At 27.5% G+C, this 23,880-nt stretch overlaps 1 protein-coding gene across 8 annotated transcripts in view; it reads right to left on the reverse strand.

Annotated features, from left to right (window-relative positions):
* LOC123305288 (tensin-1) overlaps nucleotides 1–23,880 on the reverse strand; it is an 832,583-nt gene that overhangs the window by 200,971 nt on the left and 607,732 nt on the right. The window contains exon 1 of one of the 8 annotated variants that reach the window (XM_044886970.1): nucleotides 17,426–17,543. The exons of the other annotated variants lie outside the window; for them this stretch is intronic. Coding sequence (XP_044742905.1) covers nucleotides 17,426–17,509 — 84 coding nt within the window. The 5' untranslated portion in view covers nucleotides 17,510–17,543. Of the gene's footprint in view, nucleotides 1–17,425; nucleotides 17,544–23,880 lie in introns of those variants that run through there. 8 annotated transcript variants of the gene reach the window in all.

Genomic DNA, 23,880 nt, shown 5'->3' on the forward strand with positions numbered 1-23,880 from the left:
AATTTATGTTGTGTGATTATTAAAATGATTAGTGGGTATTGTGTTTTACATTTTGAATAAGTGTTTTGACATTTTTTTTAGGACACAATTCTTAGGAAATATTTACCCAAATACATCGCATTAGGAATTTTTTACATTATAATTTTGTGTATCTATGATTGAAATCTATCAAAACGTGTTATTTATATGTTTACGAAATTATTATATGAATTTAGAGGAATTTTTAATTACAATTATAGAGAGTCATTAACTCCAATTTAGAAAAGAAAAGAAGTTTGTGTGTGTTTGTACGTGGTAATTTATTCCCTAATCGATATCACGCGAACAAAAAATGGTATCGACTTTGTTGAGGTGTCGAAAGCGTATGAACGGTAATATGATAATAATTTCGTACAATTCGCAATTTGTGTGGACTTCAAGAGTCACACCAGACCGACCCCCACGGCTTGTTTTGTTTTAAAATGAAACACGAATTTAATTCGAAAATTAAAATTAAAAATATAGATTAAGAAAATAGTCTTATGAGAAACCTATGAGTTGTTATTCTGGTAAATTCTGAATAGAGTTTACTTGAATGCCTTAATAAAAATAACATAAAAATATTCGCTATATATTATACGTTCAAACGTTCAAAATATTTCAAATATTAAACCCCTAGCATATACAGAGTATTTAAACGATTAACTCTCTTGTTATCATTCCTTGTTGATTATCACTACTTTTGAATGTACTCTTTACACTCTTGTTTCGAGAATAAAGATAAATATATTTATTGTACCACAAAAATGCATTCGATACGTGATTTGTAAATTTAAAAAACAATTTCTTTTAAATCATCAGTTTATTTCAATCTTATCAAAACAAAACATCTGTTTTTTTCCAGATAACTAAAATTTGCTTTATTTATAATTAAAAGTTTACTGTGAAACGGAATTACCACTCTCCATAGAAACATATACATCTGGAAAATTTTTGCAAGGTCATTTTTGCAAGAGTTTTTAGTAATTTTGTTAACATAAAATCGATAATTATGATAGTTAAATTTCAATTAAATAAATGTTAATATTTATAAAAACATATTCCAGTCAAACCTTAGTATTGCGTGACTAGATTATGTAAATTGTTTCACCAAAACTCTCGATAGCAAAACATAACGCTTGAACTAATCAACATAAATATAAAATGAAAAAAAAAAAGATTATAGGTACTCTGGTTAATAATTAACTATTTCATTTAATTATTAAAATACATTAAAATTTATATGATACCTTTATTATGTGACCTTGAATTAATTAACAAATAAAAAGTTATGATATCTGCTACAAAAAATGTTCACTTTTATTTTAATTAATTAATAAAAATTGCCGACTTATACCTTATAATTATGTGTATATTTTATTTATAGGTTGATCGATGCTATTTATCAAAAAATGAAAGAGACACTATTTAAATAATCGACAAAATAGTCAATTGAGAAAAGTTTCAATAATGTCATAAAAAAAATCAAATAACCTTTACTTCAGAGACTTTAAATATTGGTTTCCGGTGCAATTGTTGTGAGCATCTACAACAAGAAAGTTTGATAGCAAGCGATATTTGTACGCATCTTTGAAGAAAATGGTGGAAGCGATGGGAAGCAAGAATGTAAACTACATTAACCTCTCTTATTACTATAATGATGTACCTTATCATTACAAATTTAATTAGATAGTTGTCATCCGTCAAAAAATGCCAAAAACCAATTTTTTTAAAAATGTTTTTAAAGCCATCTTGCACAGTTATAACGTTCGTATTACGTGTATAATTGAATGTCGTGCTTCGAATTTTACCCAAAATAATATTATGAGTAATGCTATCCCGTTAACTTTTTTGGTCTCAGGTCTATGTTAACCAATCTACTTTTTGTGTTTTGTACATGGCATTACTAAATAGGTAATGCCATCTCCTGAAAGAGAAAAAAAGCTTGACTTTTCATCTCAAAATCTGTGGATAGATTATTGAATGACACACACAGATTTCTAATTTTGAAAGTAGAAATAAAGAAGTTAATAAATAATAAGTTGAAATAATTCACCACAAGTACTATAAATTTTAAGAATTTACGAAAATTTCCAGAATTTTTAAGACCGAACTTATGCGAACAATATCGAAAGATTCAAAGTGAATATGCCATCGAATAATTTGCACCATTTTGAAAGACGTGAAATAATTTCCAAAGTGAGCAACGAAAAATATTGGAAATAGGCGTTGAATTTGACCTTTTATGCCCAAGGTAATCTAAACTTTGGGTTAACTGATAAGTTATAGAATATTACTTTAAATTAGATGTTGTTAGTTTAAAATCAATCAAATAGATTCATCAGAAGTGGATTATAAAGAGGGGGAATTTTAAATTCGAATTCGGCTAAATCTATCCATATTTCGAAAAAAAATCTTAGACATTTTAGTTGTTTTATAACGAACAACTATCGAATTAAAGTAGTAATCCATCTTTTATCAGTTATGATCATAACCAGTTAACGAGTTGACATTAGAGACTAACTTCTTCTATTAGAAATATTTCTGTATCTAGCTCATCATATTTGTAATTAAATAAGGATTACTTAGATAAGGATTTATAGAACGAAATGTATACAAAAATATTACCATATCGAATTTGTACACTTCTGGTTTCTTTAACTAAATAATAAATATAGAAATTTTGAAATCAATGAATTTAACTTGAAGAAAAAAATAATTAAAAAAATAATATTATAACCATTTGTCTCGTAACAAAAACTTGACATCGTTACCAATTACTAGTATCCATTAATATTTAGAAAGAATAAAACAAAAAATTAACTACCTATGTCGTTACTAACGCTAAAAATTATGCCAAAAAAATGTAACCAAACTTAACAACCAAAAAAATACAAAAGTTAAAGTATATTTTTATGATAATTTATGCAAATAGTGTTGTAGAATGGAACTTGTAATACAATAAAAAAAAATTAAATTCAAGCAAGTAACTAACCAGTGAGACTATAAAATATTATTAAAAACGTTGAAATCATTTCTAAAAATAGACAAACACAAAATATATTCATATTCATTTGTATTTTATTTTTCTGTTTAAATGTTACTCTAGTAGCTTTTTGTTCGTGGCGATCTGTGTTCATCTCTTTGAACATAAAACTTGAATAACAACGCGGATATAAATTTATATTTTTTATATATAAAAAACATATTTTTATTGCAAATTCAAATTTCGTCGAGTGATATATTCTTGTTAAATACTTGAAAGTTTCTTTTTATAGTTTTGTTTTATATTCAGTATATTCGTTGAAAAGTATTTATTAAATATTTATCCATATTCTAAAGAGGAACTGTTATTCGTAGCCTTGATTTGACTTAGTCTGAGATTTTTCTTTTATTTAAAATTTATAAATATAAGCACTTTTGATATTAGGTGACTTAACAATCGCTTTGTATATTTACTTTATATGTACTCTATTTATAAGGATTTTAATTTCTTACATACTTGACTTCCCAGTTGAATTGATAATAAATAGTATATTGAAATTTAAATTATATTAGTACAGTTAAAGATGTAACAAATAAAGGAAAGTGAGAGAATCTGCTCGTATTTTGCCAAAGGTGTCAAATATCATTAGTAACGTATGAATTTGTGGCGCAAATGTTTCTATTTGTTAATAAACAATATATTCTTAATTCAAAGGAACGTTTAATGTTAAAGTTGACTTAAAAATTAATAAATAGGCAACTTGAATTACATGTAGGTTATATATGTATTATAGTTTTCGAATATTTGACAAACACTTTATATTTACGTCAGAGAAGCTATCTAATTAATAATTTTTTAAGTGAACTTTAATATTGATCATTTCGGTCAAGCAAAAATTTATTGCTTATTAACAAATAGAAACATTGCGCCACGAAATCATGAGTTACTGAAGATATTTGTCACCTAAGAAACACATTCCATGACGTTTTTAGCAAAATGCGAGCGGTTTCTTTCATTTTCCTTTATTAGCCGATTCTTGTAACATCTTTTACTGTACTGTATTGGTTTTTTTCTTAAAAATGAATTTTTATTGCTATTATATCACATATCAATTCAACTGGGAAAACTTACTTACGCTTGGACTTCTAAATACTTAAAGAGTTGACAGTTAAACCAAGCCCTCCCGTAAAGTTCAGATTACTTATAACTTATAACTTACTTATAACGTAGCAAGAGAAAGTAAAAAACACTACAAACAACTCTCTTTTCAGTATACAAAGTGTTCATTAAGGATTTTGATATCCAATGTAAAAAGAAATGCTTTTTCTTAAAAATTTTTTGTTTTTGTTCTTTATTTTATTGTAAACATATTTTACTTACGATTCAAGTGGATCCAAATACATGAAAATATGAAAACTCACCTGAAACCAAAAGAAAACAAAATTAGTTAAATAATAGTTTTAAGAAACAATAATAGTAATTAAGAAGTAATTGCAAACAAAAAGTTAACAAGTACATTTCGTCTATATATTCATTCTCGAGCATCTACGTTTGAAATAGCGTTCAGTAGTATAGATAACTGCGTTCGGAGAAAAATTCCAAGTGCATGCAGTGAAGTCACGACTGATAAAAAACATTGATTATTCTTAAATTTGTAGTATAAATTATTATACTAAGAGAAAGTGAAATTTACAAAATTTTAAAAACCCCCGACAAATGCGATTTATTTTTTGTAAACCGATTTTTGGAAACTTAGCTATAAAATGTTCTCTATTAAGTCGGTTCGACCGTTTAAGGGCTACGATGTCGCCGAGAAACACTCGGACGCACAGATAAACACTTTAAACTTATAACACTCTTTCTTTAATCAATATCAAAGTGATGGTCAAGGACATCAGATGAGATGAAAAGGATACTTAGTTGACATTATTCTTTTGAATTATTGTTTTGAATTACTTAATTATTTTACCATTTCACTTTTCGAAATGAATTGAGCCAGGTTTATTTGACCATTCATTTCCATAGTAATTTTTTTATGTTAAAATTATATTACATGCCTTTTCCAAACTGAATCGATTTTATAGATCATCGCCATGCTTTTAGTTTTTTTCGAGTACAAAACTCTATGCTCGCACATTGGCGAAACATTGCTTAAGACACTCTCCGTTAAATTACCTTTCAAATGAAACAAAAAAAATTAAAATCGGTTCATCCGTTTAGGTGCTACGATGCCACAGACAGTCAAACAAACAGACATACACACATAGCCGTCAAACTTATAAAACCCCTTTTTTTAATTCGGGGGTTAATAAAATGATTTTCAATGAAAAGACCTCCAATATGGAAGGTACAAAGCAAATACCAACAAAACTGGATGCGCATATTTCTAAGTACTGTTTGTTATGAGCGTATGTGTATATCTATGAATTGGTATGCTATTCAACCACAATTTTCAAATAAAATTTTATAGTATAATTGAAATAAACCACAAAACTAAATTATTATTATCCATAAAAATGAGATCATAAATTAGAATTTCTACTTTTAGTACTTTTAGTAATAATAAATTTTCTATATGAAAATAAATCTCTATTCAATTTATCAATGTTTGAATTATATAGGTTATGTTCTATTTTCTATGTTTGTTTGAAGTGATACATAAAATATATATTTTTACACTCATAAGCATTATTTGAGTCATACAGGATGATTACTTGCGAGAGCAGCGTTCCATCAACAAAATAATATTTTCCCTTCATAAGATGGTTTTCATTATTTAATCATTTCTATTGAAATGGGATTTTTGTTCACATTCAAAATTTAAATAAAAGGTTTGGGCAGAGGGGTCGAGGATTGGCACTATCGAAAAACACTTTCTTAACATTGTCAACTATTTAGGGAATCATCCAATATGGGAAACCTTAGAAACTACGAAAAATTCAAGATTCTTCAACATGAAAATGAAGAGAGAGAATCTGGAAAATTCATACCTCTTGCCCTATATGAAGGACCTGTAGAGATGAGCAAAGCTTTAACACATTGAAAAAAATAGTTGTCCCTCTGGAAATCCCCTCCAAATTACTCACATCAATTGCCGCTATTATAAAAACGCCCTGCTTATGAAATGTCCTTAAATACCGGTCATTTTAAATTATATTACGGGATCGCTATAAATAAATAGCAAACACCCCAGGTACATCCTTAATTGTATTTATAATACACCCTTACTCCTCGCCGTTGATCTTCGATATAGGGCATAAGTCTACATTTTTGGGGAAAATACCACAAATAAAAAGATGTCAAAATCACCTCTTACACCTTTTACGCCTCTGTCTTGACGAGACATCGATATTGACTGATATCTTCGATGTGGTATTTTCTCCATTGGATACGATATGGAACTGCAGTAATAAAACGTTGCCTCGATAACATTATCATATGAAACAATTATAAATGATCGAAGCAGAAGTCTACAATAAAGAATATGGAATTTATTTTGGTGTAAAATACTGTTTAAATACAATCACATTGTAGCATAAGTAAGTGATGTATACGAAAGTGATGTGAGTAATTCGCACAATGATTCGTTTATAAACACGTCTACTAGAGATTTTTAGATATAAATTTAAAGTAACAAAAATATCTTGTTGAATTGAGGATGGATGAGAGATGAGATGAAATGATGAATCATTCATTTATTATTAATGTAAGTGCGTTATATTACAAAGAAAGAGCTTTTTCTATTTGTAATTGTGAACGGTATGTATTATAGTATAAATGTAAGTATATCAAATGTATTATAAACACATGCCTTTTTTTTATTAGGATTCCGTATAGGTTTTAAAATTTTAGGAATTTAAAATTTCCATTTTTTTCAGTTAAGGTAGAACTATCGGTAATAGACTTTGCATTCAGAATTTAATGAAACTTGGCATAGTTGTCCATTATTATATCATAATTAATCAGTTAAATTTTTAGGGGCCTTCAGAGAATTGAAAATCTGAACGTCCAGTTTTGTGAAATAAAATAAAATCTGTGATTTCCCATTAGGATCAATGTTAAAATATCTTTAAAATATCTTTTTTTCAGTTCTCTGAAGGCCCCTAAAAATTTAACTGGTTAATTATGATATAATAATGGACAACTATGCCAAGTTTCATTAATTTCATTGAATGCAAAGTCTATTACCGATAGTACTATCTTAAGCAAAGATACAATAAGTATCATTTTAAATTAATCAATTAGCCCCAACTTAATCATTAAAAGAAAAGCTTTATCTATAATTTTTTTCTCGGCATTATCTTCAGAAGTGCGATCTATAATATAGTGGATTCTTTATATAATTTTCATTATATATGTTTTTATCATTAGTGGAATAATTTCAAGATATATATTTCAAAATCATAGGTCATACATATATGCATGTGCCAAAATAGTTATCCGTTCAACCAATAAAGAAATTAACTTAGCCGAGGCTAAGAAATTTCTGAATTTCTGACAAATATCGGCAGCCAAAATAAAAATAGTAATAAAATAGGTCATTAAATGTGGCAATTTCACTAAAAACAGAAAATATGTTTCATAGAAATTGAAAATTTAACGCTTTAAGTAAGAATAAGTATTTTAAAAATAGGCTTTGGAAAAATTCATCAGCAAGAAAATAAAGAATCAACGATTGTACTAACTTGGAAAATATCTTATCATTTCAAAACCCATCTGACAAAATTTTTAAAATACTATGATATGTGTAAACTATTTGGAATCTTTTGTTTTTGAAATTTTGTGAGATAATAGTATTCAAAGAAGATGATTTTTTCCATTATCCAAAATTATCCGAGGGAAAAACACTCCGAGGGAAAAATGCTCTCATTTTATGAGCCATTGGTTGATAACTGTTTCTTTTACGAGAACCAAATTTCAACCAATATATCATTCGTTTTTCAAAAGCTTAATTTATGTAAAATTCGATAAAATATAAGGTTTTAGAAAATTATTTGTGTATGGACAAAAAATTGTTCGATAAACTTTCACAAGATATTTTTGGCTTAAAAATGAAGGTTGAATCAATTTTTTGGGTTATATTAAGATTGTCAAAATATCTACCAATGGAATGGATAGCTTAGACTCTCAGAAATATTCTGTTTCTTGAGTAACGGTGAGAAATAATTTTTGAGTGCAGATCTAATGCAAATGTCTTTTAGGAATTCGAGGCTCTCTATTTAGTTTAAGTAAAGCATTGCAAGTCTAGCTCTAGGTACCCAATTAAAGATAATCTTGAACATAATCTTATTGACCGTACCTCACGTATTGGCCGGTAAGATATTGTTCATACTTTATCGATATTCTTATACTATTGGTTCTTATACTTTTTTTTAGTTTGGCAATACTTTCTATACCTATATATTTTGTTGTTATTCAATTTTGTTTCATATCTACGTGAAATGTATTTTTAAATCAACTTTATAACATTTCATCGTTGAAGCAGTAGTCAATTGTGAAAAGGTACAAAGTGGTATCGATGTTTTTTTTTTTTATTTTATAAATTTTATTTATCTACAAATATAAATAAACTGAAAATGGATGGTTGTACGAATTTCAATTTATATTCACCATCATTACCTACTAGTATAGGTACTTTCATTATGAACTGCAACCGTATATCTAAGTATACAGGGTGGTCCGTTTTAAGCAATTTTGGGAAATGTTTTACAAAACAAAAATTTGATTGTAAGGGAGATTTGATATATTCTGAATTTGATTTTAACCTTTAAAGTCCCAAATGTCACCTGGGGTTCGTTACAGTTAATAAATTAGAAATGTATTCTTTCTAAAAAAAGCAAACGCCTTTTTTTAAAAAACATTGTTTTATAATCAAATGGATTTGGATAAAACTCAATGCCAAATTTACCCTATAAATTTAAAGCAGGATTTCGTTATGAAGTAAAAGATATTAACAAGTTTATTCACAAACATCAAGTTGCCAAAGGCAAAGCTTCCCAAATGGAAAGGGAAGCCAAACATACAATTTCACGTCTAGTTATGTTTGTATTTTTATAACGAACAATTTTATCAATTATCCTGAAGAACCAGATCAAATTCTAGGTGTCTGAAATATATCTTGCCTTGAACCAGTTTTTGCTTGATTTTTTTTTTTCTATTTTAGTTACTTTACAACATATGATAATTCTGGTCATCCACTAAGTTTTTCTTCACTAAATAGTAGCAGTTTATTTAAATACATAGGGGTGCGATAAGATTTCGACATCCAAAATTTCGCTAACGATTTCAATCAAAAGATAATATTTCTAAAACTTTTTTATCTCAATATGTTTATTAAATTTGTTCAATATTATTTTTAAATACGTTTTAATTTTTTCGCGTACCTACTATTCGTTCTCTGCTCTTTCCTTTTGCATATGTATACATTATACAAATGTAATATACCCACTTGCCATCACTCTGTGTTTTGGTGTGGGGTAGCGGCTTTGTCATTGGGAAACCAAAATGAATAATTGATGATAAAATTTTAAATTGCAGAGAAAATTGTTAGATTTGAATTAATTAATTCGAGAATCATTTTTCATTTATTTAAAAACAAAATATTTTGCTAGTCAGATGGCATTTTATATGTCTATGAAGGAGAAAATTAATAGATATTTCATCGAATAAATCAAATATTTTTGAGAAATTCTCTTATCTTTAGACTTTAACATGCCCTTATGTAGGCAAAAAACACATTCCTTTAAAAAGAAAATTTGAATCAACATTGTAGATTAAAGATTCATATTATTATACAAAAATTTTTACTGTTTTTTCATTTGGAAGATACTGAAGCCTAAAATAAACTTGAGCCTACTTGAATTTACTGAACACTCGGATTCCATAAAGCAATCTATATAAATATTTATAAACATATTTAATCGACAGAGAACCGGCTAAGTAGAGAACCGGCAAAGGCGCAATCGACTTAAACAGTTTAACTAACCACACTGGGAGGTTGATTCGAATCGAGGTAGCGGCAGACTGATCAATTATAATTATTGGGGCGGTAAATTGATCACCTTGTCGACGCTTGGATAAGAATGAAGTAACCGACTCCACCCGGTCCAATTTAATTGTATGTATTCGGATGTAGTTTAAGTAAGTAAAGATTAAAAAATAATGATGTGGGTGGCCTCTGTTAAAGACGTGTATGTCTGAGGAAGGGAGGTTAAATCCCATTATTATAATTATTGTCGAGAGAGAAATTCGCTCTAAGGAATCTGCTTGTTCGGCGATTTCAAATAAAGTTGTTATTTTTTTCTTAAAACGAATTCTTCAAGTTATAATACTCATTTCCTTTAAGTGAAGAATTGTTTAAATATAGACAAACTAGACTAAAAAGACCTTTTTTTATCTTATTAGAAAAACCGTTAAAGATAACAGTAAACATTTAAATTCTTTTTAAAATTAAATGTTCCTGAAAATCGAAAAATAATACTCTGCTTCTCAGAGTCATTGCGATATTTCGGAAGTAGTATTGTACACCGGATTTTCAAAAATAAAATATAAGCTTACTACAACTACTACCCACGATTGCCATAGATATAAATAATAGAACAAAAAAAAAAAAAACTTTTCAGCAACTTTTTTAATCTCTTAAAACCAACAATAAAAACGAAAAAAAAAATTGTTATTTTGTGTGTACACTTAGTGGTAACAGCAAATGAATAGAAAGCTACAAAGCTACCATATACATAGCTATGAATTAACATCAACAATTGCAGTCTTACCAACAACATAAACGAGCTAGTAACTAAAAATGTTATAAATCATTACAACAAATGCGGTTTAAAAAAATCATAACAATGATAACTAAGGGAAACCCGTCGACAAATGAACAGATTTTGTTGTCATGGACCAAACTTGCCTTTACCAGTATATATGCGATGCACACACTTACCATCGAAAATCTATTCAGACATTAAAAATTCAGCTTTTATAAATAAAGGTTAGTTTAATTTACGGATCAATGAATTAATGGGATGTATCCTGTACAAGAATTAAAAAATCGATAAGGTGTCCCAAACTATTTGTTTTAATTCATAAACAAAAATTAAAAAAGGCGAATGAAAAAAAATTGTACGATAAAATTTTGGCAGGATAGCTTTTTTTTTCTTTCATTCAATGTGAACTCAGATGGCTTAAGAGAAACAGGTGCATGCATTCACCATCCAATTACGACCTTAATTAATTCAAAATATTTATTTATCAATATTTTCTTTCCAAAGTAGTATCGGAGGTCAGAGGGGAGGATTTTCTTAAGCCCGCTTACAACACACTTCTTGCTTCATTCATCAATTCATCAACATTCACCAAAATTTCTTACATTTGAAAACTCTTCGGTTTTTTTCTTCATTTATAAACAAAATTACTCGTTAAAAAAGGTTCAAACAAATAAGGTAGATTAAATAACTGTGCAAATATTCTTTGCGTTTTTCTGTGAACTACGAACAAATTTTTATTTGATTAATTATTACGCACGGCTTCTTTCAGTATTACTTAATTCCTTAGTACTTAATTTCGGTGGAATTAAGGCACTTAACTAAATTTTCTCATTTCAACCAATCCAACCAAGGCTACTATTTGGAGCGGGAGTCGCGGATTTTCAGATATCGAACAGAGAACGTACAGCCTGGTTATGGTATGAACAATAGTAAAAACAATATACTTATGGCATTAACTAAATTGCACCTCAAACTTCTTTTCTGTAGTCGCGTTTATTGTGTTAAAAATTACTGCAATAAAACCACTAAAAACCATACTGACATCACTAACATACAAAATGTTCCTACGTAAGTCGAACATAATTTAATGGTTTTTATTTTATAGCTTTAGCTTCAATGAGGAATGAACAGTTCTGTTCTATTTTGTTCAAAAAAATCAATTTATTTATTTATTTTTTTTTTTAAAATAATTTTTATGATGTTTTAGTTTTAATTGTTTTTTTTTCTGTTTAACGATATTATTTGCAATAAAAATTCATTCTGTATAAACTTGAAGATACAGAAACAAAATTTAGAAATAATATATTTAACTGTCAGAAAAAAATGATATTAGTGTCCGATCGAAACATGTTTAATCTTAGACACTTAGGTGAGCATGATTTAAATTATATATTATGTTGAAATCTATTTCTATAGTATGTCCTATCACTAAAGTCATATTTCTACCTCATTAAAGCTACAGAAAAGCAATACTTGTAAAAAGTCGCAAAATTTTCGGTAGATTTCAATGCCCTATTTTTTTACACTTTTAAAGTAAGGGATCACATTGAAGATAATAAATGAGAACTCCGTCGCCAAATTAGCAACGAGTATCATACATAATAAGAGTAGTTACGAGTAGCTAATTCATACTGATGATGACTACTTGGTAGTCGAAATACGTATTTATAAAATACAAAAAACTAATCTAGAAAAAGGGGGCAAAAATCAAAATTTATTTATTTTTTTTAGTTTAAGGTATTTTAACAACCCAGAAGTTGTCCATGGCCATATTTATCACATTAGCGCAACAAGTTAATAAAGTTTAAACTAGCTTCTGGGACATCCTGTATATTGTTTGAACAATGTATATAAATATATATGAACAATATTGTACAAGCACCAAGAAACATTGTATGGTTGTAATATGAATGAAACCTTTTAAGAAATAATAAAAGTTTTTCACAAACGATTGAAAATCTAATTTAATTTTCTTTCTATACTCTCATATTAACAGCAATTTTATCATGCTTTTCTTTTTTCTTATAAAATTATTTTTGTAAATAAATAATGTATAGGGAGCTAAATTAAAGCTTCGGTTCAGTTTCTTAAGCAAGCACAGTCAGAGCAATATTTTTTATCTTCAGTTGCAAGCTTTAAAATAATGTTAAAAAACAAGGAACATTTTTAATTTGAAGAAGAAAATTTTGTCCTAATTATAATGTACAGAACTTTTAATATGTTCAATCATTAGGTAGCAGAACTACAATTACTTGGTGAAAAAAGTTCAAGAATTATTCGCGATATAAAATTCGTGTCAAATATCGCCAGGAGAAACTCTGCCGAAAGAACACGCAAAGCTCAAACAAACATGAACAAACTGGATTTGAATACATAATCTTATATTACGTGTACCATAAAAAAAAATTCTTTAGCGAGGATAAACCGCCTTAAAAAAACAAAATTTTATTACAATTAAACCTTAAAGAATAGAATTATAGAGTCTATCTGTACCTAAAACTATAAAAGGTATATATAACAGCTAAAAAGCGGTCTTCGCTCACAAAAATGCTTTCTGATCACAAAATTTGTTTATGGGTAGCTAAAATCTTCATTCTAAATATGAGATGGGCATACGAAAACGAAGGTAAGTGGAGGAGGAATATTGATTTTAGTTTCCTTCATTTTTGTAGGTATAACGGCATGTATTCAAAGCCTAAAAGATTTTGATTTCGTGAAAATTCATTTTAACAAAGCAAAATTACACAAGATGATATTTAAAAATAATTTGGTTCGATTCGTTTTTTACCGTCCTTTAATGACTATAACTGAAGATTATTTTTGCATTACGTATTCATAGCTCGAGATTACTGAAGATATACAGCTTTAAACTATGTTATCAAAGTTTAATATACTAAATTTTATATTATTCTATGATAATATCGACCGATAATATGACCGTAAGCTCATAATCAATCACGAACCCATAACCAAGATTGCTAACAGAAAATCGTTGACTACAAATTATGTCGACAATAAGAGCAACAAGTTTACGTGTATCAAAATAGTTTAAAAAACATTTCGAAAAATCGAAAGATTTCACTCTATTTTTTTCAACCTTATCGATAAATGTGTTTTCCATTTCTTTGTGTGTAATGTGTTTACAGTGGCTTTCTCTATTATGAAACGCGGTTAAAACTTCATTTCGTTATAGACTTACGGTCTTAAAGTACTTAAAATGTAAAATCAACCATTCAATTATATCGGATGTATTGATTAGAAAATGAATTGAATTAATTATTGATTATAAAATAATACACATTGCAATTTATTATTTATTATATGCACAGACAACGAACGATGTGTACTTTATTGTGTTCGATATTCAAAGTTCTTTGAACCAAAAATAAATCTATATAAATTTTTACATAATTAAGGTAAGATGTAGTACCTAGAATCAAATGTACTTTGCATCGTTCTGTATTTTTTAACAGATATTGATATTAATTGAACAAAATTTTTATTGAAATAGTGTAAATATTAGAATGTAGGTAGGCTGAAGACTGTTTGTTGTTGCGGTTTTGTTTTCGAATGAATTAAAAATAAAAATTTTATGCGAAAAAATTTTGTTTCCTTTGATTGTCCACATTTTTATAAATCATACAGAACGTCAGTCGCTGCTCATTGGTGAGTAGGATGGTATCATACCATAGCCCAGTTTTAAACATAACGATATCATGTACCATGGTTCACACGTTTTTATCCATGGTTCATTAACATTTGAACTATAAATGTAAATGAACAGAGACCATTTCTATTATTAACTCCCGAACCAAAAAAGGAGTGTTAAAGGTTTGACCGCTATGTGTTCGTCTGTCTGTCTATGTGCCCTTCTATGGCATCGTAGCGCCTAAACCGATGAACCAAATTTGATTTTGTTATTTTTGGCACTACCTATCTTCCCTTATTATTGAATTAAAATGTTTCTTTTACCAAATGGTTTTTGTCCATTCTGTGTATCATTTGAAATTATAGATAACAAATGCAAAGCCAAGTTTACTTTTGAAATTGAAGTGCCTGCAGATAAATGCTTTAAATTAAGGTATGTGTATTAAATTTGATGTGTGATGTCTGATTTCTGAAATATATTTGAAGAATTGACAAAGAAACTATAATGTTTTCAAAATAATATAAATGTAAAATATAATTATCAAAAATTATCTTTCCAATAAGCTTCAAAGAAAAGTTTTACATAATATGTTACTTCCTGGTCCCTTTTATAACTATACGCGATATCTCACGAATAAATATGCATCCCTTTTTTAGCCTTAAGAGCTATGCATATCCTCGGTTAGGTATTTTATAGAAAGTACTTCAAGTCTTATAATTAGCTTTTGAATGGTTTTAAGTTTAATTTTTGTCATTAATATTTAATTTCAATAAATTATGTTTCAAAATTAATCACATGATCAGACACCGACAAAAACATTTATGATAAATAAAATTGCAAACATAATTTTTTATAGACAACTTTTAAAAATATAATATCAAAAGAAAACGCATTCGTTTAGAAGAAAAAAACATTTACAATCCAAGATGTTTAATTAACATTTTTAAAACTACAACAATCCACTGAACTGAAAAATGTTTTAAAAAACACAGTCACGATGCTACTCGAGGAAAAAAAACAGTAACATCTGTTGTTTTCAAGGCTTTCTCAAACGATCATATACCATAATATCATCTCTATTAAAAAAGTTTTATGTTTATTATTATAATATAAAAATAATAAACTATTGTAATAGAATTGGCTATGTAGACCTCTACCTCCTTGAGGTTTGAAACTCAATTTAGAAAAGACTTCATAAAGTAAAAAATGGAACTTGAAAGGAACAAAAGAATGAAAAAAAAGGAACTTCCACTATTCACATTGGCGTTTTACGAAAACCTTACCCCTCGTAGAAAATCCTTACTTCTGATATTGAATAAGCCTTATTTCAAACATTCATGTCTCTGTCAGTAGGTATTTTTATTTTTGGTATCACCTTATGACAAATTTTTGCAAAGATTTGACTATTTTGATTTTACACGATATCCTTGGTTTTACTCTTAGTATGTATGAATATTTATTAAATATGAAATCTGTTTGATTCCAGTTCAATAGTGATATGGGTCCATTATTATTAAAAATGGCCAGTCTTGTTAAATGGTGTCTTGGCATTGGCTGTGATACTGTAGATGTAATCTTAGTCTAATTCAGATCAAAATTCAGGCCTACCTCAAAAGTTTCTCATGGATAAGAGCTCGTTTTTGTAAAATGGTAAATAGTACAGTGACTGAAACGTATAACTTTGCAATTTCTAAATGAATGTTTCGCCAATTGTGTGATTTCACAAAAATAAACTCTGGTGTAAATCAGAAACAAAGTTTTTTTGTATTAGCTGTCTGTGTGTAATAATTATAATCTTTAGAAACTAATTATCGAAATTCTACCACTTATATAAAAACATTATAATTATAAAAAGATTTCTTGTTAAACAAGTTATATAAAATCAATAAATTTATTTTTTGAAAAAAAACGTTAATGGTAATTATTAAAACATCATTTCATCAAAGTAATTTTATTGATATTAAAATTTTAATAAATTTATTTCTTTTTCATGTTTACGATCTGTGATCTGCATCTTGTTTAAATTGACGATCTGCGAAGTGCTCATTGAGCAAGGCTACGAGAATATATTATTCAAACGACCATAAGAAGTAGGTGAAAGATGTTTTGCGAGATTTTTTTACATTATGCCGAAGTACGGGATCACCCTAAAGAAATCTTTTAACTGTATCAAATTATTAAACTTAGCCAAAAGCTTCCTAGTTTTACTATTGACTTTTCAAATTAAAAATCTTAATCGTATTTGGATTATTTGTATTTTATAATTTAGTATTCGAAAGCTTCTGAAATATAAAATATTTAGGATAATTATAATACACATGCCCGGCCGCTACTTTGTATGTGTGGAATTAATTTCATTGTCCATAACAAAATGCGTAAATGTTTAATAAGCTAGCTCACCACACGCGATTCGTGTTGTAACGTAAACTTTCTTTCCGTGAAATTAAACCACCTGCTAAATAACGTTTAAATTATAATAAACTAATTTAAACTAAACATTTTCAATTAAACAAATTATAATCTTGTAATTCCATTAAGCATCCGGTGTACACAATCTACACTTCAAGAGTCCACGATTGAGACCGACCTTGGAAGTCATACAAATAACTTTCTGAATAAGAATAAATAGTAGCTACTAAGCGGACGTTATGTTTTCAGTACGAGCTTAGAATTTTGTGCCGAACAATTAGAAAGGAAGTGAGGATTTTGAGAAAGATGGACAATATTACTCTTCAAACAAACAAAAATAAAAATCAATTTAGGAGTTACGATATCGATTTATGTGTTATTTTATTTTTTTGCTTGTGGTAAAAATTTATGAATAGTATAAGCGACTTTAAATTGAAAAAAAAATGCATAATTATGCGTTTGCCTACATTTTTAAAGACTGTTCGAAAAAACTGTAAAGTTCATAAAATTTTAGTCGCTTCAAAACTTGATTTCAATTTTTGGGTGGAATAAAATACTTTTCTAATACAAAAAAAAAAGATCTATCTAAACACTTACCTCATGATCATAAAAGCCATTATCAAACATATGTGAATTAATTAAGAGCCGTTGAAAAGTATTATAATTCCGTTTTTCCATCATTATCTTATTTTTTTACGTAAAAATTAAAAATAAAAAAGATTGATAACAAATTTCTTTAAATATCACCTATAAGATATAATTTTAAATTTAAAACATTTAAATTTTATTTATTTATTCATAAACGTCATTAATTATCAACAAATATTAAATTATTTATCGTGGGATTTAATCAAATATTGACTATTGAAAAAATTGAAGTTCAAATTGATGTATCTATCAAGTGTTTTAATTTTTTTTTTTAATTTGTTTATTTTATTTATTGATAAAAATTTATAATTCAATTTTTGCACGTAGGTCTTTACAGCATCGCACTTTATCGGAAAAATTCAAGCATATTTCTAATATCGTTTATTTATTATTGAATTTATTTATTTTTAAACATTTATTATTGAATATTATTTGGACGTAGATCCATTTTATATCACTACATCGATTTCGATAATTAAAAGCACATTTTTATGTTTCGATAATAATGGCGTTATTTATTTATTTCGATATTTATTTCGTCGTTCAGTTAGAATTTCTATTTAAGTTTCCATTGAAATTACATAAAAAAAGAAGATTAATGACAAATTTTATAATGATTTATTATAAGAAGTAACACAGGGTGATTTGTTGCTTGGACGACAAACCTTGATAAATTAGAAAATTCTGGTATAATTTGAGTATAGTTTCAGTAAAGAAATAATCCAAATCATATAATTATTAAATTAAAATTTAAATAATACAAAATCTCAAATTAAAGTGCTAGTGTTTGAAATATAAATATTTTCATTTGGGCAGTAAATTATCCTTATGCGTCAGTATTTAATCCGAAAAATGGGTCGTTGCTCTGATATAAACGTTTCGCAAAGCTTTGCGCTCTTCTTTTTTTATAATCACATGTTTTAGAAGTTTTTCAGTTTAGCGTTACAACCTGTAACTTTTAAGTTTTTGATTTTCTTTGAGCAAATGGTTTTATCATTGGACTTGTTGATAAATTAGACAAATCATCCTGTGTAGCCTTATTGTTTTCATAAACATTGTTTATTTATTTATTAGTTTTAGGAAATTTGGTAACTCAATGATTTATAATGAATTTTTATTTACAGAATTATAAAAACTGCCGCTGTAAAGTAGTCACCTCCTCACTAAATTTATGAACAATTTATAGTGTATGCAAAGAAATCAACGATATAAGCTCATTATATAAAATTATATACTAAGCCATTCATCCTAAACCAAATTAAAAGACAAACAAAAATATTGAATTATGCTTGAGCTATTTATTTCATATTCTGTTTAAAGTTTCATTCAAAAACCTTTTTAAGTAAAACTAATCGTACAATTTTAGGAATAGCTATAATAGATGCTGCTTATTTTATAAGATTCATATGTGTTTTTCAATGCATAATATTGATATTTATAAAGTTTTGAGAAACAAACGATAAATCTCACAAAAAAACATAAAAATAAATAGGTATAATAAAAATTTAAGAACTTTATTGTTATGGATTGAACTAAAAGTTCGCAATCAATTATGCAAAATTAAAAATTTAAGACTGTATAAAAAATTTATTTTTTAGTCAAAACAAGTTAATGAAAAATAGTGCATGACAACTCAAATATTTTTCATAAAAATATAATATTTGGCACAATTAACTAGCGTTATGAAAAACAAAACTCAAAATAAGTGTTTTCTGCCGATTTGAAAAATTGTAATTTTATTATATTAAAAAATTATTTTAGTTATAGTGAGGACTAACAGAAATCATTTATTCAGAAAATAAAATTTTTTGAATAATAATTAAAAGTAGTAAAAATGACCTTAAATCATAATTCGGACAGTATCATTTCGTGAAAACTTTAAAATATTTGAGTGTTTTATTTTCCTTCGTAAAAATGTCACGCGCATGTGTAAAAATTTAAGAAATTGTGTTTATAATTTACATTATCATTAATTTATGCAAACTTTAAAAATAAATAATAAAAATTAACCAATGATAATAAGTTAATAATAAAAATATAGAACACCAATTAAAAACACTAATTAATTAGATATAAAAAATAATAAAAATAGATTAAATTATTTCATAACATGAAGAGTTCAAGGCTTTTTTGATTTAATAAAATATTTTTTAATTAATGATTTTTATAAAACAACATAATCGATATAAATTCCAAAAATAAAATCACAAATATTTTTCACCCACATATTATTTCACTAAATCAATAAAAAACTTAAATTTACCGATATTTAATTACAAACATTTTGACCACCCACAACAATAATAATTACTACTATTTACAACTTCACTACTATTTAAAAAGAAAATTTTAGATTGTTGAGTTGTGAACGCGTTCAGTGTCAGTGTGTCTAGGAACTAAAAACACTACACAACAAAGTCTATAATAGATTGTTGTTTGAATTTAATTTTGGTATAAATGTTTGAGTCAGTCTTGTGTTGTAGTCAATAATACACACACGGAGATAAAAACCTAATATGTTAGTTAATGTTTGTATCCAAACTAATTGGTATGCGAATATTATTATTTAATTTTTTTTTGCGCGATCCATTCACTCTCTTCTTTACTACGCGCGCTACATTGATGTTTCTTGTTGGCTACGTATAACCACGTAATTTATTAGGAATTATAAAAATATTTATTTTTATTACTTTATGACATTCACGTATGTTTGTAAAAATTAAAATGATTTTTTATTTGTGTTTTATGTTTTTTAAATTTCAAATTATACTTCATTTAAATTAAGATTGCTATAAACTTCAGTTATATTTTTTCCAAATGCTGGCCGTGCTCAACTTTTATTTTTTAATTCATAGTGTTAATCAGGAAGCATAAGAATTTATAATTTCTCAAAGTAGGGCGAGGAGCTCCAGGTGACCTTTTTCGGGGAAAACCTTTATACAATTGTAAAAATGGCTCTTTTCTAGATCAGAGGTTTTAATTGAAGATAACATATAATGGTCCGGGAAATGCTCGGTAATTTTATAACAGTCAAATGTATCGTTCTATCTACCGGTATTCTTGAGGGTTCGATCTCTTGACAGTAATAAGAGAGAAGATCTGATCTCCCAAAATTATAATAATAATTCCAGAGAGATTTTTTCCACGTGACTACATGGCAAATGATCAGGCAGATAGTGATTGACGTATTTGGTGGGATGAGCTTTGCATCAAAATTTTAAGTGACCAAAACTTGGTACCTGGTTCACGTGACAAATTTCCGGTTTCAAATTAAATAGATAATAGACGATTTGATTCCAAAAACTAAATAGATAATGAAGAAAAATTTTGTAAATAGATTTAAGTAGAATGTAAATTTACTTTCTTGTATCAAAAAGTCAGCAAGTATTTTTGCCGCTCACACCTATAATATATTTATTACAAAAATAAGTTGCTGTTTTATAGCTCCCTTGCAGCCAAATCTATTATTTTCAAAAAGTCATAAAATACTCATATTGAGATAACAAGTATTGTATTGTTAAATTAAGAATATTGCCGCATCATTCATTTACAGTTAATTACTATTTATAAAATGAAATTAATCCTGATTAAATTTAATCAGCAGGAGAGTAAATTTATGGAGACCTTCTTCGTTTTATAACAATAGAAATTTGATATGAACGCAACACAGCCCAATATACGCACTGTATTCCCGCATCTACTTATAAATTATACTTCGAACGTAAAATAAAATAATACTTTAAAAAAATAAAGAAATACGCTTTTGTAGCTAGCTGAACTAAAAAGTAGCCAATAGTTATCTGCGCTTCCACCAGAATTTTGTGAACTATTTATATTGTAAAACCGTTAACCCTGAAGATCTTCATCAGGAGAGTCTGTCAAACTTATTAAATTATTGCATTGTCATTGATCCTTGGTAAGTTTGCAAAGTTTCAATTCAATCTGATGTTTTAAGCGGTTGAAAAACACGTTCCGTTACACAAGTATCAAGTAAAAGCGTATAAAAAAAATTAATATTTTAAAGCTTCAAAACAGTGAGTCACTTTTAATCAAATTGGATCTCTTGGTCTTAGTGAACCACCTAATGAACCAAAGATGAATTACCTACCAACCATCAGATTTCAAATTGGTTTTTTACCTATGAAGTTAGAATACAAACAATTAAATGAGCTATCAAAACAGTTTTGCTGCTGTTTTTGAGGGAAATATCTTAAAAAATGAAAAATTTTCCTAAAAAATCGTACGCTAATTTTTAAATATCTGTATTATGCTTAGCTGATGGGAGAAATTTGTTTTATTCTTTGGGAACAATTTGTAAACATTCATACATACCAAAAAATTGAAAGTAATTGAAAAACCTAAACCAATTTTAAACTTAGAATAACTGATATATACATGAAACATTAAAAAAAATTTTATGGTCTAAATTTATTCAAAACATGAAGAGAAAAGGTTATCAACAAAATTAATCAGCGATGATCGTTAAAACCTGCTTTGGTAGTGGTACACAAATGAACAAGTTTTCATGTATTAATATATTTGTCTTAGAATTCATGCTAAGGATGACGAATGAATGCGAAATTTTTAATAAAAGACTGTATGTCTGTCGCTTATATTTATTAAAAAGGTATGATTTCATCGATTCAAATACCTACTACTGTTTTTGAAATTAATACAATGATTACTTTTGATACATTTTACTGTATCAAAAGAAAAAATCAGAAAATAAGTATAATCATTAGTTAAATAAAACAAATTTTGAAAGTGAATTTGTTTTTTATTAAATGCTAATGATTTAGTGTTATGGTTAACTCTTCATTCGATTTGCTCCGATTTCAGTGTTAATTCGATTCCTTCAGAATAAGTCGGGGCGTAAAGGACCACACGTTATTAGACAGGAAAATGGTTTCCTGAGAAACTTTTTCTAACCCACTCTAAAATGATCAAATCTTATCAAATCATTCTGATCAAAAGCTCTCACGGGCATAAAAATTTTTAAGGAGTAGTTTTCGAGCTACGGGCGATCAAAGCTTCGAATATATTTTAGTTTTAGTACATGACTAGGAAAAGATCTTTCTGTGAAACTTTTTCAAACCGCATCCAAAATGTACTTCGAATCGTTCTGATAAAAATTTCTCACGGCCACATAAATAACGAGTATTTTTCGAGCTACGGGCGATCAAAGCTTTACATACCTATATGACAGTTATAGTACCTATATGACTAGAAAGACGGCTTTCTGTAAATTTTTGCACACTTTGAATAGTGTCAGATGAGCCAGCATGCCATTTTTTAAGTGTAAGAAATTTTCTAAATTTTTGCATTTTTGAATTCTTATCAGTTTTCTTGCTACGGGAAAAAATAAACATTTTTACGATGATTTGTTGTATTATACAGGATTATTTGAAAAATGTACGCATGGCTTTTTTACCTATTATGTAATCAACAAAATCAAATCATGCGATTAATTTCGTTAACATGTTTTTTTTTCGTATAATCGACTTCATATATTATTTTTTTATAGAATATATCATTCTTAATGTCAAAAACATTATTTCACATTTATTATAAATACATCAATTTTTTCGTATAAATAACTACATAACATGAATGATATTTCGATCTAATTTTTTATATTCCTTGCATTCCAATGCAATAACTATATATCAAAAGCTGCTTTTTGCCCAATTGAATTCTTGATTTTACCTATGCGGTCTAACTTGCTAGAGGTCATCAACGTTTAAGAAAGTTTCAAAAAACTTGTTCACTTCACTTTCTTTAAGAAGGTCAACAAAGATTAAACCTTAAGAAATAGGACCGACCCCTACTTGGGAACAACTTTTAGAACTCGAAGCCATAATCTTAGATAAAAATCTATTCGTTAGCGTCGAAGAAACTCCCTAATAGAAAATCTTTATATATTATAAATGCCAAAGTAAGCATGTTTGCTTGTTTGTTACGCTTTCACGCTAAAATTAGCGTGGTTTTTAATGAAACTGTACAGCAATATAGCAGATATATCAGAATAACACATGAAATATAATTTATAAAGATGTTAATAAAAAAAATAAAAAAATTTGAAAATTAATTTAATTTGACATTACCATAAATTACAGATTTCTGTAAAAGTAGTCATTTGACATAGTCAATATAAAATATTTCACGGCCATCTTTCTGACATACTCAATGAATAATTACGACTATTATACATTTAAAAAAATAGAAAACCATACATATATTTTACCTGTGTAAAACAATCCTTACCATTATTTCGAGTGCTATATAAAGGGGATAAGTGAGAGCAATTTTTATTAATCTTTCTTTTAAACCCAGCGAAGCGGGTGGGTATCACTCTAGTTTGGTATAATTATTTGATTGCATAGTAAACGAATAATAAATCACAA

This window comes from Chrysoperla carnea, chromosome 1 (genome assembly GCF_905475395.1).
Source record: "Chrysoperla carnea chromosome 1, inChrCarn1.1, whole genome shotgun sequence".
NCBI classification, from domain to species: Eukaryota; Metazoa; Arthropoda; class Insecta; order Neuroptera; family Chrysopidae; genus Chrysoperla; species Chrysoperla carnea.